Raw genomic sequence first — 18157 nt, 5'->3', positions numbered from 1 at the left:
TGCTGGCAAATTTGGAAAAGACAGTTGAGTGAAAATGTTCGAGCGCTGCTCAGACGGAGACAGGCAGAATTTGTATCTGAGATGACACCGAGTCGCAGAAGTTCCTGACGGAGCATAGCATCGTGCAGGAAAGGGGGCGGAGATTAGCTTGTCGACATGTGTTTTGTGTTCCCATCAATGCCGATCGGGGCCAAGGAGATAATTACCCGGGTCTACTGCAGAGTCATTTGACCCGGGTCTGAATGCCGATTGTAACCTTTCCCACTAAGCAATAAAGCCGGGTGTTAGTGGTTTTTTTGACCAGTGGGAAAGCGGCTTTAAAGTAGAAATGTATGACTTTATTATGGGCTGCCAGGAATTCATCTGTCTTTTGCAGTAGTGACACTAAAAAGGTGAGATTTTCCTATTGGCACACTCCAGACTCCGTCCTGCACAGTCAAAGAGCAGGCTCACCATCGCTGAGTAAAGACTCGGGGCTGTTGGTGGTGATGATGTTGTTGCCTGACCCATCAGTGATCTCTAACCCAGGCAGGGAGGCGGGGCTTCCGCTCGAACCGCTCTTCTTGCTGGGAAGAGAAGGGGCTGCAGAGTCGGTCAAAGAGCCTCTGCCGGGAGCGAGACCTTTGCGCTCCGGATTCACTTTCTCCTTTTCCGCTGTAGATGAGGAAGAGTGTGAAAGACTTAACAGTGGTGAACCAAAGACAAAGAAGGTGCATGAAAAAAAAAACATGACCCACAAGCACTTCAGTCAGTAACAAAGAGACAAACAGACAGGATGAGTACGGTGCAATTAGGGCCTCTGCAGTGAATGAGAGGGTTAGTTTGGTTTAAGAGGACACCCACAGCCCTGCAGACGAGGTAAAAGTGTGAGGTTTTCTGTTGGTTAAAAAATAATAGTAATCTTTAAACAAACACCCTGACACACAAAATGAACTAAAAGATGTCTCCCAGATTGATTTGGGACATGCAGACATGCGTATGGGTTGATTAGTAGGGACGTGACCAATCTACACATAGGAGGAGGAGGAGGAGGAGGGACTATTGATGACTAGTACCTTCAGCCTCCGTTTTAGGTTTGACCTCAGCTGTAACAGGAAAGAAGGGCAGGACAACATGTTCTCATATCCAGACCAATCATGGACATCAATATTTGAAAGACACTGCATATATATTCTTTAAAATGTCACTATCATGTTTATATATTTGAAATATTTTGGAATTAAAAACAGAAATGGACAGAAATTCAATGCTAGATACCAAAACTAAAAAATATAGCCGCTCTAATGTTTGATGTTTGCTTCAGTAAGACACAAAAGCAGATACATACTGTTGCCTGCAATCCAGCTGGGGATTGGAAACCCTCCTCTAGGCTTGGCCTTTGTGGATTCATCCTTCTTATTCTGGAGAGATAACACAGGTAAGAAACAACAACAAAAAAATAAGTAAAATCTTTTGGCTGCAAAAACACAAATGCTCCCTCACAAAGATTTAAAGAGAACTGTTGTGCGTTAATTGACAAATCTGATTACCTTTTTATTTTTTTATTCATTCCACCTGCTGTGGAAATGTTCTCCTTTGACACACGTGATGGTAGCTTACCTTTACCAGCTGTCTCCTGAAGAAGCCTCCTCTGGACTTCTTGCTGTCAACTGCCCTGGTTTTCACCCCGAGGTGCTTCATGTAGAAGACCACTGCTGAAAAGATGGATTGGCTATGGGAGAAGTGAGAGAATGGTATTTGTCAAAAACAGGATTTTCCATTCAAAAAGTTAAGCAAACTTGTTTAAATTCTTGTCAATGCTTAAGCAAAATTAATCTGTTTTCTGTCCTTAGGGTTTTTGCATGGCCTCTGCTGTCACTGATGATGCTGTAAGACTTGAATAGTGCAAATGAGGAAAGTGTGGAGGTTGAAAATAAAGATAGACAGGGAAGATGGAGAGTTTAGGATGTCCAAAAAAGGGAGGAGTTGAAAAGAGAAAGGAGGAGAGAAAAATCTGACACTAAAACACCAAGGAGGAGTCGAGGGAAATACAAGGAGTTGGAAGGAAAAAAGGGCTTGAGGGAGGAGCCTCTGGGGATGTGCAGAAACAAAAGCAAGTGTCTCGCATCAGCAGTCACAGTTTTACAGAGCATGCCGTCTGAATACAGCGACTGCACCATAAAGAACTCTAATCGCAAGGGAGCAGAACTATCGAGAGGGAGAAAAGGTGTGCATGACATGGTTTAGTAATGTACTGTATGTGCAACACATTAATCAGAAAGTACATTCTGAGTTACAGCTTTAAAGTCATGCAGTGACGATTTTTGAAAGAATGTACAAATATTTATTCTATTAAAAAGGAACATCTTCTGCAGCGAAACCAACTAAAGAAGAAATGAGTATTTTTGTACATTAGCCAGTATGCAAATTCTTGTGCTTGGACCACACCCAGGCTTGGAGAAAGCATGCAAAGACAAGATCAGCCACATGTGCACAAATACCGGCTCACATATGACACGCATGCAAACACTTAGACTTCATTAAAAACAACATTACTCACCATTTTTCCTCGTCTGAGACGATGGAAGGTCTGAAAGGAAAGAAACAGGTGTGAGTGGTGTTCCTCTTAGAAGAGAACAAAAGAAAGAAACAGGCACACTCATCGTGCAGCATCAACCTCACCTCTTCTTTTTAAGTAGCATTTTTCCTCTCTCTCGCTCGACAGGTTATTAACTGTGTTTTGGGCCGATGGAATCTGAAGCAACTTAGCTTTTCCTGATCCAACTCAAAGCTCACTGTTGTGTTATTGTGTTCAGAGCAGAAGCTATTGAACATATTCTAAAATTTGCACCGAAAAAAGGAGAAAAAATAAAAATAAAAAAAGATCAAAAAAGTAAGAGATGCATCCAAAGCTGCACCTCTTTCCGCTCTAGCAAAGATTGTTCAAATCAGCACTCTTGAAGATCTGCAAATAAGCCAAACTATTGTCTCCTGACTGTCTAAAACTTTATCTGCTCCGGTCTGTCTGTCCTGTAAGCTCTCTGCAAAGGGAATCCAAAGTAAGTAATGGTCCAACAAAGCGGAAATGTCTATTTAACTCTGTTTTTGTCTGATGCAACAGGCAGGCAACATTGTGGAAATCGGATACACGTGTTTTGGTATGAACATAAAAAGGTGGGAGGGGTTTCCCCGGGATTTCCCTGCATAATCCAATCAAACTGTCCGGCTGCCTCGTTCACATCACGGGAGAAACCAATGGGAAACAGCTGGGGCGAGGTCACTTTGTTGTGGTGGGATAGGGGGGTCTGATGGGGTTGACTGGGTGCACGGGTGTGGGGGAGTTTTAGAGTGAGGGGAATAAGGAGATGATTGTCAGGGGGAATGAATAGAGTGACAGTGAATGAATTGTTTGTGCATTGTAGATAGAGATCCGACTGTGTGGCAGGAAGTGAATGAGTCCGAACTGAACAATAACATCTTGGTTACAGACCCCTTAGCAGACTTTTGTGTTTTCTTCATTGACAGTTTGGTTATATCCACAAGCTGAGGGCATCTCCTTTTACTCCTGTTCATTTTTTCCTTCTCTTCTGACAAGATGAAGTTAGACAGTCCTCTGCCCTCTCCCTGGCCTCCTCTCCCTCTCTGTCTCACTCGCTTCTTGCAGAGGATAACAAATTGTAGACTGCCACGGGGTCAAGGATAGATTAACTTTCCACCAGATCTCTTGCTTTCTTTCTCTAAGCGTGTCCAGGGCAGGTGCGATGCAGCATCGATAACCCCCGGCCCTTTCTATCTTCCACAGTGTAACCCCCCCACCACCACCGACACCACCACCAGCTCTCCCTCTGGTTGGCGAAATGCCAGCAGAGAGCCTTCCTGCCAGCGTGGCACTGCTGACTCCATCTTTCCCTCTCTGCCTCTTCACTTCCTTCCTCACTCTATTGTGCTCTCTTCCAATCACTGCTCCCGCTCCGGCTTTCTAGTCCAGTGAGCTTGATTTTCTTCAGCTCCTTGCTGTGTTTGTCTCAGTGTGCTTTGCACTAGATTGGTTATGTGCACAGCTTATGTTGAGTAAACCTACTGTAGAGCTTTACAGAAAGCTCAGTGCCAACTGATCTGAAAAAGCTCCCATTGCAACTTTTCAACCAGCCAATCATCTTCTCAGCTCAGAGGGTAGAGCAGGTAACAGGTCGACACAGGTAAGAGACGGGAGACTTCCGAGAACTATGTGAAACTTTCATAAAAACTACATCCTCAAAACACTGTGCGCTTTTGGTTTTCTTGAGTGTAAAAACTACATTGCTTCTTTCAGAAAGTCAGCAGTCTAATTTGCACATCTCCAAAGATGTTTTGTTTAAAAAGCACTATTAGTTCCTCAACCATTGCCATTGTCTTGTTTTCCATCTTTAATCTACAAAAAGTCCGTCTGATTTCACATTTGTGAATTTATAGAGCTCTTTAGAGAGCAGTGGTTCTCAAGTTGTCTGACCTCAGGACCCACCACCACCTCCTTAACAGCAATTCGTGACCCAAATTTCAGACATTTTTCAACCACTCAAATGTATTTATTAAAAAATGGAGTTTGGACCTGAGACGGACAAAACATGACGGTATGTCATCATCACAAAACACAACAGTTTGATGGTCGACCAAAATGAGCAGCAACGGTGCGTTAAGAGGAAAATATTTCCTCTAAAATTCATTCAATTTAAAGCGTTTTTTTCAACAGAAATGAACTAAAAAAGTGCTTCATAAATGAAACTCCTGTCGGGCTCATCACGTTTCAACAATGTAAATGTAACTGTAGCTGGGATTACCCAATCAGTGGATACATGGAGTGTGAATAAACTACACTACCGCTGCACGCAGGTCATATAAAACCTATGTCCTTCAAAATAAAAGCGCAGCACATATCCGCGAAATCAGCTACGCGACCCACTTTTGGCTCCTGACCCACCAGTTGAGAACCTCGGCTTTAGAGCAGAGTGAACTGACCACTGAGCTGCAGAGTGTGTGTGTCACTTGCCTGTAAACTGTTGATCGAGGCAGACTCTAGTTGTGTGTGGAGGCTTTTCACTGTGTAAATTGCCATGATCAGTGGCCCCTCATCCCGTTGCTTGTTAACGCTGTGGCTACATATACGGACCGTTCACAGAGTGTTCACTTTTAGCGGCTACACCTGCAGCACACAGGGCGTGAGGTCGTGTGTGCTGACAGGAGAGACTGTGAGCTTTTGTTTTGACGGTCACCGAGCTGATCAGGCTGATAAAACATCATTAGAAATGGTAGATGACACACCGTATAAGTAACACAGCTGCAGCCCACAGGTCTGTTTGTATTTATTATATTAAGAAACATGATGCTCCAGCTGAACTCTCTCTACTGTTTCATGCTGGAGTCAGCTGCTGAACCAACAGCGGTAAAAGTAGGAGCAGGGTTTCGTTTTGTTTGAAGAAAATAGACTTAAAAGTCCCGGATAATAAAAAGTATGATTGCTACTTGTTTATATGGACATAAAAACACACTGCATTTATATCGCAGAACAAAAAGTTACCACAATGTCACTCTTTTCTAATATCCTGCAGCCTACAGCTCTGCTTTAATACTAAACAATTTAGTTATTTCAAATGTCAGAGTAACACAGTTTTTTCCATCAGTCTGGCTGGAGCCAGTTGGAGGTGCCAATCAAATCTAAAACACTTTATTATCAGGAACACAGCCAAGAGCTTTTATGCTAATGAGCCAACACTGACCCAGAATCCAAAGGTTAATGGGTTTAAACTGCTGAATGTAATATTATGTTTATACATAATTTATCCTTTGAGTTTAAATCACTGTCAGCAGATTATACAAACAAAATGCCTCATGGGAGACTCTACGTACCTCCATCTTTATGTGTTGATGGACGCAGGCTTGTTACTCTGGCTTTTTAATAAATAAAAGTCCATCCAAGCGTTTTAAGTGCTCCAAGTCATGCTATAACATCTATACAGAACATACCAAGACTTATCCTTCAGGTTCTCTGGATGCCAAAAATAACTCGGTAGCAGGTATATAACTTTGTAGTGTGGAGGGTGTTAAAAGCAGCAGTGGCAGAGAGAAACACTCACTGTGTCTCAGACATCTTTTCAAGCAGGTTCTCAGCTACAGACTTCTCCTTCATCTCCATCGGGACGCGGTCGGTGGGATAGTGGTTGTCCACGTCAACAAGCTCACCCTCGTTGGGGGTCATACCCATCATCCTCTTCTGCCTGTGCGAGACGAAGCAGAGGGAAGTTTGGGAAGGTTAATATTGAACACAAAAGAGTCATACAGCATGCTGATGATTGTTTTCCTGATTCAGTGAGCAGACAAATAATGTGCTGCAGATGAAGAAGGCTGCTCAGTCTATTACCATGCATAAAAAATGCCTATTCACAAGAGATTGTCTGGTGAACAGAAAACTTTTTATTTCACAGAATTAACTCTCCCTGAATTTATTATTTGCATATTTTGTTTCTTGCTAGGTTGGATTTACTGACAACATTGCTCCCAAATGGCTCCCATCTAGAGTTACAGTATTTTGTTGTGGAACAATAATTATAACCAAAGCAAAAGGCTCACAGAGACAGAGTGAAATAAAAGTGAGGATCAAGATGACCTTTACTTGTTTTATGCTCCTGCTACTCGCAGTAAAAGCTGACATAAATGTATATATGGCTTTATATTTCATGGATCTGCTGGTCGCAGCATAGCAAACATGGAGGGTAGATAGTTTTTTACAGATGTTTAAAGATATAGTCTTGATTTTCATTTAAATAAATGTCTGTTAAGAATGAGGTAACACAATGGTGATTGAGCCTATGGCCCACTGATGAAAGCCTTTGCATTTGCAGTTTATAGTATTATTACAGACTGGGTGTCTGTGGCGACATTCACGGTAAAAATCACAGTTAGTGACGCGTTTTCCATCACCCAGCAGTGGTTGGTCTGCCAGAGAGGGTAGGCGGAGCTAAGAGGCTGCTTTTCCGGTCTCTGCAAGTGTTGCGAGTAAACAGTAATCTACTATGGCTGAACAAACAAAGAAAAGATCGATGACTACAGATACAACTTCAAAAACCATAGACGTCTGGTTATCTCGGATGTATGCGCCTGCAATTGCCTTTTATCGCCATAAGGTGCCGCCAAATAGAACGAAAGTGAGAACTTCGAGATTGTAACTTTAAAGCTAGTTAAATCTACTTGCCTTTCAATGAATGGAAAGTTATGGCAGGGTCAAATATGATGACCTAAAGTTTTTAACCCAGAGACAAAATACTAACTTTTAGATTGACCAGCACGCACAGCAGGCGAATTCTGACTTGAATGTAGGAAATCGTTCTTGAAAGAACTGCAAAATTGTAAGTTGTACTATTTTACTGGTCACATGTTGTGTTCATGCAAGCAAAAAATTACACTGGCCTTTTTAATTGGATTGTCACAACACATAAAGTTATTGCTGTATCACTCTTGTTTTATGTCCTCTGAACGCAAACTTAAAGTAGATATTGTTATACTTTTAATTGCTTTTAGTTTGTTAACTGATTTCATTGAACATCTTCAAACCTTAGAAACACTCAAAAGGAGAGTTTAATGTCTGTTTTTCTGACGCTAATGCTTTATTCAACATTAATTCTCTTTAGGGTGAAATAGTGACATTACAGAAACTTATATCAGAATCAAAGCTAAGGGGATAAGTTCCCTAAACACATGTCAACCATTAGTCCCAAAGCAGAGACCTGTGATCTTGATCTGAGACAAACATTGTGGTTTTACAAAATAAAGCTCAGAATGGGGATTCTTACCTAAAATCGTCCAGCTGTTTGGCCACTTCACCTGCCTGCATCGCCTGAATTTCCTGAGCGAAACGCCTTTGGGTGTCCTCAGTGAGCAGATCTGGACGGGTTCGGTCTGACGGAAGAGGGGGACAGGGACAAGGAGTGAATGGGACAGAGTCGGGCAGAGATGTGTGTATGCATGTCAAAATACACCACAGGAAAATAACTTACCCAGTTCATAGCACATATACTGGGGCATTGCCACTCTGAGAATCTACATTGAGGAGAGAGAATGACATATTATACGTCAGTTACACGATATAAAGCATTTATAACAGAAGACTGGAGCCTATAAGGTACACTTGGCTTGAACTACTGTACTATAATATAATAATAAATTTAACAAAAATACAATTTAAAATCTAAATAATTTTGTCCACCACAATTAGGTTAATGAGGATAGGCTAAAAGGCACCTTTTTTTATAATGCAAAACAGTGCAACAAACTACATCCTCTAAAATGACACCTCTCCGCAGGTGCATTAGTTGTAGCTTGCTGCATCTAGTAATCTGGCAAATGACTGTATGTCGATAACTGTTATTGAATGTGTTGAGCCAAGGACAAACATTGTAGTATCAACTGATAAGAATCCAAATAAAGTGTGTAGTAGCAACATATAACCACAAGGGGTCATTTTAACACTACAAATAAAAACAACCAAGAGAAAATACATAATCCAAATGGGGACATGCATAGCTCTGAGCGGGTCAAGGACCAACACAGGCCGACTAAGAGTCAATGGGTTTACTTAAAAGATATCTTTAAAAAAAAAAGAGAAGCCAAGAGAGGACGATTCCTCCCAAAGGGCTTTCCCACGACAGGAAGCTGTGGGGTTAAGACACAAAGGAAGGACAGAGACACAGAATGGGAGCGAGTTACACACATGTGCAGTGCAGCAGCTTCGAGGAGGAAATCTAACAGAGAAGTGACAGAGACCAGGTGTGCAGGGAAGAGATGACACAAGAAGACAGACAGGAAGTGAAGAGTGCTGCAGGGACACAGAGAATAGACAGAGCAAACAGAGCCGACACGACGCAGTGCACTCGCAAATAAACCGTGTGTACACAGTGTGTTCCTCTCTCCAGAGTCCAACTTATTGACTACAGCCGAGCACGATATCGATTCCTATTGAAATAATAGAGTATCATTGTTGCACAGGGACTTTTGTTTTTCATAACTGAATATTTTATAAAACACACAACCAAAGACAAAGAGAACAAGAATTACTAAATAACCCATAACTCGCAGAGTTACAGAATACAAAGAGAGAGCCTGAAGTCTATCATTATAGGACTGTTGGAAGGTTGTCTAACCACAAAGCTTGCAAATTTGATAATTCAAGTCATAAAGCATCTGCAGCAACTGCTAAAGTCATCACGATACGGTACTGAGTCCAAACCAATGACGGACTTTAGAAACAAATAACAAAAAGTGAAAGAGTCCAGACACACTTTGAGAAAATGGAAATGCATCTCCTGAGGTCATCAGACAGAAAAGTGCTTCCTTAAGGAAAAAGTGATAACTGCAAATCACATGCTCTGAAGAGTGCACGCATAAAGGCAAATAAGTAAGTGGCATCCGGATAAAATGCTGCATGTGTCTGCATGTTATCAGCGTGCCGTCGATCTCTCTATGCTCGCTTCTGCAGACGAGATATCGTGCTTCTGTTGCACACATCACACACTGTATTAATCACTTTAATAATCAAAGTATCTTTAAATTGAAGATTATTTTTGGCCTTTAATGCCTTCATTGACAGAGGGGACAGTGGACAGCGCTGGAACCAGGGGAAGTGAGAGTGTGGACGACATGCGGCAAAGGGCCGAGGGTGGGAGCCGAACCCAGGGCCGCCACATCGAGGGCCGCAGCCTCTGCACGTGGTCACCGATACAACTGCTGAGCCAAACCGGCGCCCAATGATTAAAGTATTTGATTCTAATTTATTGTGTCTTTACATTGAACTTAACTTCCACGTAACTTCTACGTAAGTGCAGTGTGATGGTTACTTACAGCCCCCTTGTCCAGAAACGTGTTGTAGAACTCCACAAACTGCTTCTTGGTCTCTTTGGCACTGAGGCTCTTGAAGAGGTCAGCGTGGAGGTAACACAGCTGAGAGAGGAGAGATGGACAGAGGATCAGTTAAGTGCTAAATGCTGTATGCAAACAGTTAATGAGCACTCTGAGGTTTCTGTGCCGTTCTTGGTGCACAGTTAACCGAGTATTTGATATCACTAATAAAAGTCAAACACTCCTATCATATACTGGAATACCATCATATATAAAAACTTAATTTTACCTTAGATCACCTGATGTACTTCAAATGCTTACATAAAAAGTGCTCAGCTCCGTAAAGACTAATTGGGTGTTTTAATCAAAATGACAACATATCGTTAAATAATCTGTTATTTCGCCCATAACCATGCATACACCTGAATCTTAACAACTCATTAAACACCATAAAACCTTTCTTCTAGAGGACACAAACAACTATATTAGAGCAATAATTCAACAGCAGATTTACTGTACTTTTCTATTAACTCTCTTCTCTACACGGACCTCCATGAGGTAAAGAGGTAACAAAGGAGAGGGTGAAGAAGGGAGGGTGTCCTGACTGTGGGAGGTGTAACAGTACCTGGGTGGGTCACAGTGTCTGCATGCAGAACAAAGGGGAAAGCACAGGCAGGCTTTTTGTTAGCAGTGACACACATGTAGTCACGCACACACACATTAGGGCAAAACATCTCAAAGCAAGTTCATTCCACACTTCAGTAAAACTCCTGCAGGTAACAGCTGCACAATGCATTGTGATGTTTTTATGTTTGGCTCTAATGATTCAGTAATACCTTTTAGGTGCAACAGGTGCCGCTCTTTATGTTTGGAGCGGCTTCTGCTTTGCATCTATTCAAACACTCTCTATTCACAGGTATAGTAAACTCTCAGCCTGATCATTTCTTTTGAGGATGCAATTATTATCTTAATGTCTAAACTTGGTTGGCTGTTTGCGTGGCTCAATTTTAAATCTGTATTTTTGTCCTGTAGTAAACTTCAACATGTAGGACACATCCCGCTGGCCTTGTGGTTAAGATGAACACCATACAAGCGCAAAATCTCTGGTTCAGTCCTACCAGATACTTCTCCTATCTCTCTCTCTGTCTCTCCTCCTCTCTCTTCAATTCAGTTCAAATAACTTTATTTATCTGTTAGAAACTTCATTTGTGTAAGTGCGTATATACAGTTCACGTACCCAACAACAAACCACACACATATCACATGCATACAAACATATACAATATTCACAGAGCAATCAGCAGTGATAAATGAAGCTTTCAAACATAATAAATAAGACTTCACGAACATGCAGTAAATAATGTTAAAAGATATTTAAGCTTAGGAGTTAAAAGTAAATAATTCAACTGTTCATGAGTCTGATGGATGTGGGCACAACGCTCTATATGGCTCTCTTAGTCCTGAAGGTGAGTGATCTGTGACTGTATTGGCTGTGTGTGTGTGTGTGTGTGTGTGTGTGTGTGTGTGTGTGGTGTCCGAGGCTATCTGTAATCCTTTTACTTTAGTAGACTCTTACTTCTTGTTTGAATCTTTACTACATCATTACTTCCTGCTTTTGTAGATAACTATTGTAATATTGTTTTTCTATTAGGCACTGTCTCTTTTGCATTAACCCATACACTTTATATTCCCACTTCTATTTGTGTTGTTTTTTTGTATTACTCTAATTTGTACTGTATTTTTGGAGATATAATTTTGGCACTATAATTGCCTTCAGGAAGATTATATCTTATGTTATTGCATAAAGGCAAATAGAGCACATCTATAAAAAAGAAAAACACCATGTGGATCTGGGACCTGTTTCAATATTCAAAATAACCACATGATAGCTCAGCACTGTATCCTGCTGTTATTTAATGTATCAGACATCTTCCTGTACAAATTAGGGATGCACGATATTATCAGCACGTTATCGGTATCGGCCGATATTGGTTTAAAAATGAACATGCCGATATAATTAACCGATAAAATAATGGGCTGCTGCAGACTTGATTAAGTGCCCGACATCGGCGCAATGTCCCCGGTGCGAAGAAGACCTGCGCGGCGCAGCGTGATGACGTCACGTGTGTCTACCTGCAGCATGAGAGAGTTAGAAGCCAAAATGTCCGTGGTGAGAAGTTTTTAAAAGTGTCTGAAATAGATAAAAACTGCTATTTGCAATGACTGCTCAGCTTCGGTGATGTGAGGAGGAGCCAAGGCAAAGTCTTTCAACACTACAAACCTGATTAACCATCTCAAGACCCGTCACCCCGACCGTTGTAACAAATATGATAAGAGTATCACCATTATACTGAACGCTAATTCAAATGCAGAAGAGAGTTAATAATCTCTGCAATTAGGTGTGCGGGAAAAAAATATCGGTAACGGTATCGGTAATAGTTGTAAAATATCGGCATATCGGATATCGGCAAAAAATCTAATATCGTGCATCCCTAGTACAAATTCATGCTTTTTATTTCTGCAAATGACGATTCTTTTTGTTATCAACTGATAAACTGATGCACATTTTTTTAAAGACTTAAAAATGTGTATATTCAGAGTCAAAAGCGATGACAACTTTCCAGATTCTAATGTCTGTTTTATGATTTTAACATCTATTAAAATAGTCATTGATTTCCTTTCAGTTGCTTAAATGTACCTAAACAACAGTTAGGTCAGCAGTACCATACAAACAAACACACACTCTCTGTTGCACACACACGCTGCAACTCCATGTGTGCACAGATGCTCACACTTGTGTGTTCAGTGCAGCTGGAACACGGCCCTTGCAGACAGCTGTATTGATTGAAATGTATCCATCCAGACTTGAATGAGATAGATGACCTAAAAACATGGCTGAAACAGAGCCTTTGTAGATCGGGCGTTGCATTACAGAAGTCTGTGTTCTCACCAGGGGGGCAGGGTCAAACTGTAGGATGACATGTTGCATGAAGACCAGCAGGTGGGTCGGCCTGTCCTTCAGATTTTCTACATTGTTGAAGGTTGTGCACTGGTCATCTGCCACCTGAGAGAGACAACACACAAACAAGGTGATCAAAAATAAAGCTGACACTGCTGATGATAACTTTCTATCTTTTGTTCACTCACATCCGTCAGATCGTTCTCGAAATCCTCATCCTCAGCCCCGATGATGCTCATGGCTGGGTTAGAGCACTGAGCCCCAAACACGCCGTGCTACGGAGAGAGAGAGAGAGGGAGAGACAGGAAGGAAGAAAACAAGACAATTAGCAAACATATAAGCTATACTTTGAACCGGTAGGCTACCTCTTTGACATCCTGAGCCCCCGCTGAGCAGAGCCAGACATAAAGCCAGATTAAAGATTGGACACAGTGAACTTTCCAAGTGAAAAAACATCAAGCAGAATGACGGGAAACGTCCCAGCGTTTAATCCCACCTCCTCAGGAGAGAGAGAGACAGAGAGAGGGAGACAGACCTGATGCATCACTATGCGTATAGTTCTTTAGGTAAGTAGGATCCCATTCATGTGAGCCATTCAAGGCAAAGGAATATAAAGCATCAGTCACAGGCAAAGCCACTGACAAAGCATGCAATATTAAGACTGAAACTGAAACTTCTTCTCTTCTTAAAAGTCTGTGATTTTACGGGACTGGGACACTAATGATGAATGATAATGACCTGATATTGAAGCAATTAAAAAGGATTTAACTAAATAATTCAGATTCTTTTATTGAGTTGGGGAGGTTTTCTGTGAAATGCTGAAGTTCTCTTCCCCCCCAGGCCGTGTTAAAACATTTAGTTTAGGTGTTGAAATCAGGGGGGAATAATTCAGTGTTTAGCATGCATTGCTTAACAGCCTCTTTCTATTCGAGCTTTCTCTAAAGTTTGGCCAGGTTTTAACTCTGACCCCAGCATGAGTCTAACAAACGTCAGTCACTCAGAGGCGTACGCTCCTCTTGTGTCTTTAACATAAACCCTCAAGGTCTAAAACTGTAACTAATCAGAGATTAAAGCTTTATGCAAGTCCTTGCCTTTGAAATGCATGAATGGTGAAAAAAACCCCAATACAATCGGAACGGGTTGACCAATTTACCCCCACACCACTTCCCCTGCACGCATACACACCCAAATAACACATAGCTCATGTATTCAGACCTCTGAATGCTGCAGACCCAGCGCCGCTACCAGGCAGGCAACACCCAAACACACACACACACACACACACACACACACAAAGACACACAAACAAGCTATAACATCAACCATTGTCCACTGCTAGGTGAGTATAAAGGGCAAAGTGTAAGCACAGAGGGCAGAGAGGTGTGAGTGTGAGTCATAGGAAAAAAAGTGTCAAATTATCCCTGAAGGGGAAAAAAAGCCTCAGAAACTGTTGGTGAGGATTTTATTGATATTTACACGAGTTATTTGTCAAATTTAGAGTTATGAAAACCGTTCCATAACTTTATGTACCCAAGCTTCAAATCCCTGTTGAAAGATGGCGTTCCTGACGGTCATCTCTCAGCAGAGGATTGGGTGAAATGATGAAACGAAACTTCATGTAATTGAGGATCCTCGAGCAGACGGCACAGAATCTGCCCCAGTAAAAGAGGCACATAGCAGAGTCTGTTTCCTCTTTTATGTCTAACTATAAAATGATCCGTGGTTTAAGTCTGTTCAGGTCTTTATCAGTGTTATTCTGTCATACTTAACCACAGAGTTTAAAGCCTGTCTTCTTTATCAGGTTTATTTTGCATTGTATTGCTCTTGGATGTTCATACACTTTGGTTTAACAGTGTTACTGTTACAGATCTATATTTTACTTCCCAATCAAAAGCTATAACCAAATCAGTAAGTGTGTGTGCTGACTGGACTGAACCCTCTCCAACACCTGGACATCTTAAGCTACCTTATTGAGTTAAAAAACTCTTCAAAACTAAAGATCCAACCAGCTCTCATTGCATCAAATTTCAGGAAGTAATAAAAACTCAATTTATATGAAAATACATCACAAATACTAGTAAAAAATACTATTTACTGATATATCTTTTTGTTTTTGCCTTTCTTTTAGAGAGCGAGGGCAGTGAAAGGTGTCAGAAACAGGTGAAGAGAGAGTGGTTACACGCAGCAGAGGGCCGAGTGTGGTGCTCGAGCCTGGGATTGCCACATCTAGGACTGCAGCACATGGGACGTGCGATATAACCGCTGAGCTAAACCAGAGCCCTGGTTTTGATATGTCTGATTTTAGAGGCCGCTGAGGCCCAGGGTGTTTTGTAACGTGCTACAAAAATAAACTCCTTAGTATATTAGCAATTTATATACTCTGGAAAAATAAGACATTAGTCAGTCAGACGTGTCACTATTCAATTTAAACTGTGATAGCTAAACCTGTAATATTTCTGTTTTTAAGAGACAAATGTGAGAAAATCTCTCAGCTTTAATAATAAAAAATGATACACAGGAATGTTGCATCAATGCATCATAACCTCAAAGCACTATATTTTATTATACACCAATATCACACTATGAAATGAAATTACATTGAACATATGTGTGTCTGTATAACACCCATGCAGAATTGAGAACTGTTTTCAGATTAGCAGAAGGTGTCTAATTATACGAGTGAATATGTGGTTCTGCAGGCTGCTAAGTGTTATTTAGTAGGAACTGAAAAGATCGCTTAGTGGTTAGTTCATAAGGAAATGTATCTGTGTGCACGACCGCCTGAACACCGTGTGTGTACAGGGGCGGGCAGCACAGCCGACGAATGCTTTGGGGTCAAGGTGAGTTCTTGTAAAGAGACACAGAGAGAAGCAGAGCTGTTCGTCGGAGGGACAAAGAGAGAGAGAGAGAGAGAGACAGTAACAGAGATACACAGACAGACAGAGAGAGAGAGAGAATGTGTTCATTCATGGTCCAGCCGGCTGTGGGCTGAGAAAGGCCGCTGTCGGAGCAACATGAGTAGGAGGGGTTAGCAAAACAGAGAGACTCACATCTGCATGGACACACACAAACACACACAAACACACACATACACAGCCACCGACAGCCTTACCAATACTAAACCACCAACACGACCTAACCCAGACAAACATAAAGTTATGTCACCATGGCAACAACAACAACTGACTAAAGCTGCATAAGCAGATGTAGTCATATCTTGGTGGAAATATAAAATGCTGCACTGTTTCAGCTCAGGTGTAACCAAAGTTTGTCTCTTTGATCCACATTTTGATTGATTGGTTTCCCTTCACAAAGACAGATTTATCAGTCACATAAATTCTTCAGTTTGTGGACAGTGCTGTCTTAAAGGTTGCAAAAGCATGTGATTCACATTAGGGCTGCCACTAAAATACATATATTTTTAAGTATTAAATAATCTGTTGGGTTGTCTGTCTCTATGTGTCAGCCCTGTGATTGACTGGCGATCAGTCCAAGGTGTGCCTTGCCACTGGCCTAATGACAGCTGGAATAGGCTCCAGCCCCTGTGACCCTAAACAGGATGAACAGTAGGTCTGGGCAATATGACAATATATAGTCTTGAAATGTCTATTGTATATGTTTTTCTATACCGTCTCTATTGTGATGTCACAAAACCAGCGACTGAACTGCATTACGCCAATTTTTACGTCATTTTGGCAACGCTTTACGTTCTAATGCTTACCATCCAGTCCAGATAAGGACTCAGGCTCAGCCCAAGCAAAACAGAAACTCAGTAGGACTTTGGCCATATCGCCCAGCCCTAATAAGCAGTATAGATAATGGATGGACGGAGTGATGTTTGGTCCAGAAAATAAAACTAAAGAATCTCATCTTTTTATGCTTAAGAAAAGCATAAAAAACAAACCCACATCATTCATTGGGTTAATTATTATTATCATTATCTATCAATGTGGTGATTAATTTCTCAACTCATCAATTTAGTGTTAAGCTTAAAGCCTTAAAATGCCATTCACAGTAGACGGTAGCTCAGCCTGTGGGGACTTGGCTTGGGAACCGGAGGGTTGCCGGTTCGAGTCCCGCTACGGACCAAGCACGGAATTGGGGCTGGTACCTGGAGAGGTGCAAGTTCCTTTCCTGGGCACTGTCGAGGTGTCCTTAAGCAAGGCAACGAATCCCCAACTGCTCGGGGCGCATGTCGATGTGCAGCCTCCTCACACTGACATCTCTCTGTTAATAAATGTCCATTGCTTCCTGTTTATGCATGTGTGTATTTTGGGTATTTGTGTGTGTAGCACGTTTGTGAAGAGAGTGAAAAAATGTAATTTTGCCTTGGGGACTAATAAAGTATCTCTACTTCTTCTTCTTCTAAAGATTTGAGCTCAAGCGGATGTCTTTAATGTCTTGTTTTGTTTGTCATCAACCGTTTGGCAGTTTTGCTCGACAAATGACGAAATGATTTTTCAATGACTTAAAAAAATAGCTGTCGATCAAATGGTTTTTCGATAAATAATCACGATCAAGCAGCTTTTAAGTCGAGCGCCCTGACAGTGAACCATTTCTGTCCCCGTCTCAGTTAATTGTTGAACTTAAATAAGGAAGAACTGAAGTTTGAAAGCAGAAGCTGCCTTTAGGAAAGCTGACTCAATAAATTGCTGCTACTATGCTGCACTAGTCATCGCAGCATTTCAGCCTCCTCATTACAGGAGATGCTGAAGCCAATTCCTTGTTATTGTTATGTCTCGGTTGATATGTGAGTCACAGTAATCCATGTTCGTACACTGAGAGACGAATTGGAGCAGTCAGGGAGGAAGCTAATTGCGGCTACTCGAGGGGGAAGTGGGGAAGGTCAACTCTGCTCTGCATTTAAAGAGCTCGCGGAGGGGCAGGAGGAGCCGAGTGGTACATTCCAGCATATGGCATGGTTCAGACAACAGATGGAGACAGTCTGTGGGTTATAACAGTAACCAGACCCTCCTCCTTTCACCTCCATTAGCGCATGATAGCTGGCATAAGCTCCAAACTGTGAGGGTCATTCCTGGCTCATGCGGACGTGGCTGAGGGAGAAAGAAAATGACCAGGAGAATGACTCCCATCCCAGAAGTGCAGAGATCAGCTCCGGTGCTCCTGAGAGTCGGCAGCTGCCCCCCGACCTTCCCTCCCCTCTCCCTCCTCCCTCCCATCACATTCCTGTACTAACTAAGTGTCAGGTGGCATCAATCCAATGATAGCCATCAAGCGTACGTGCCTTTGTGTGTGTGTGTTAAGACTGAGCACGTATGTGGGAGGGGGCCATTCCTATGTGATTGTGGCGAGTGTGTGTGTGTGTGTGTAATATGACAACTGGTCCTTTACAGC

General features: G+C 41.9%; 1 protein-coding gene across 5 annotated transcripts in view; it reads right to left on the bottom strand.

The window, feature by feature from the left end:
* arhgef1 (Rho guanine nucleotide exchange factor (GEF) 1) overlaps positions 1 to 18157 on the bottom strand; it is a 48388-nt gene that overhangs the window by 16005 nt on the left and 14226 nt on the right. For 3 of the 5 annotated variants that reach the window (XM_069655590.1, XM_069655587.1, XM_069655591.1), the window contains 11 exons: positions 12991 to 13077; positions 12794 to 12907; positions 9847 to 9945; positions 8007 to 8049; positions 7803 to 7908; positions 6090 to 6230; positions 2540 to 2569; positions 1600 to 1711; positions 1328 to 1400; positions 1056 to 1085; positions 454 to 654 (listed from right to left, as the gene is read on the bottom strand). In XM_069655590.1, the coding sequence (XP_069511691.1) occupies positions 454 to 654; positions 1056 to 1085; positions 1328 to 1400; positions 1600 to 1711; positions 2540 to 2569; positions 6090 to 6230; positions 7803 to 7908; positions 8007 to 8049; positions 9847 to 9945; positions 12794 to 12907; positions 12991 to 13041 (1000 nt within the window). In that variant the 5' untranslated portion in view covers positions 13042 to 13077. Of the gene's footprint in view, positions 1 to 453; positions 655 to 1055; positions 1086 to 1327; positions 1401 to 1599; positions 1712 to 2539; positions 2570 to 2661; positions 3015 to 6089; positions 6231 to 7802; positions 7909 to 8006; positions 8050 to 9846; positions 9946 to 12793; positions 12908 to 12990; positions 13078 to 18157 lie in introns of those variants that run through there. The other 2 variants (XM_069655589.1, XM_069655592.1) reach the window with 2 other exon arrangements.

Source organism: Semicossyphus pulcher, unplaced genomic scaffold, assembly GCF_022749685.1.
Source record: "Semicossyphus pulcher isolate SPU_LCO1_2020_fin unplaced genomic scaffold, fSemPul1.0.p SCAF_9, whole genome shotgun sequence".
In the NCBI taxonomy this organism is placed as follows: Eukaryota; Metazoa; Chordata; class Actinopteri; order Labriformes; family Labridae; genus Semicossyphus; species Semicossyphus pulcher.
This window is presented reverse-complemented; position numbering and strand designations above follow the sequence as displayed.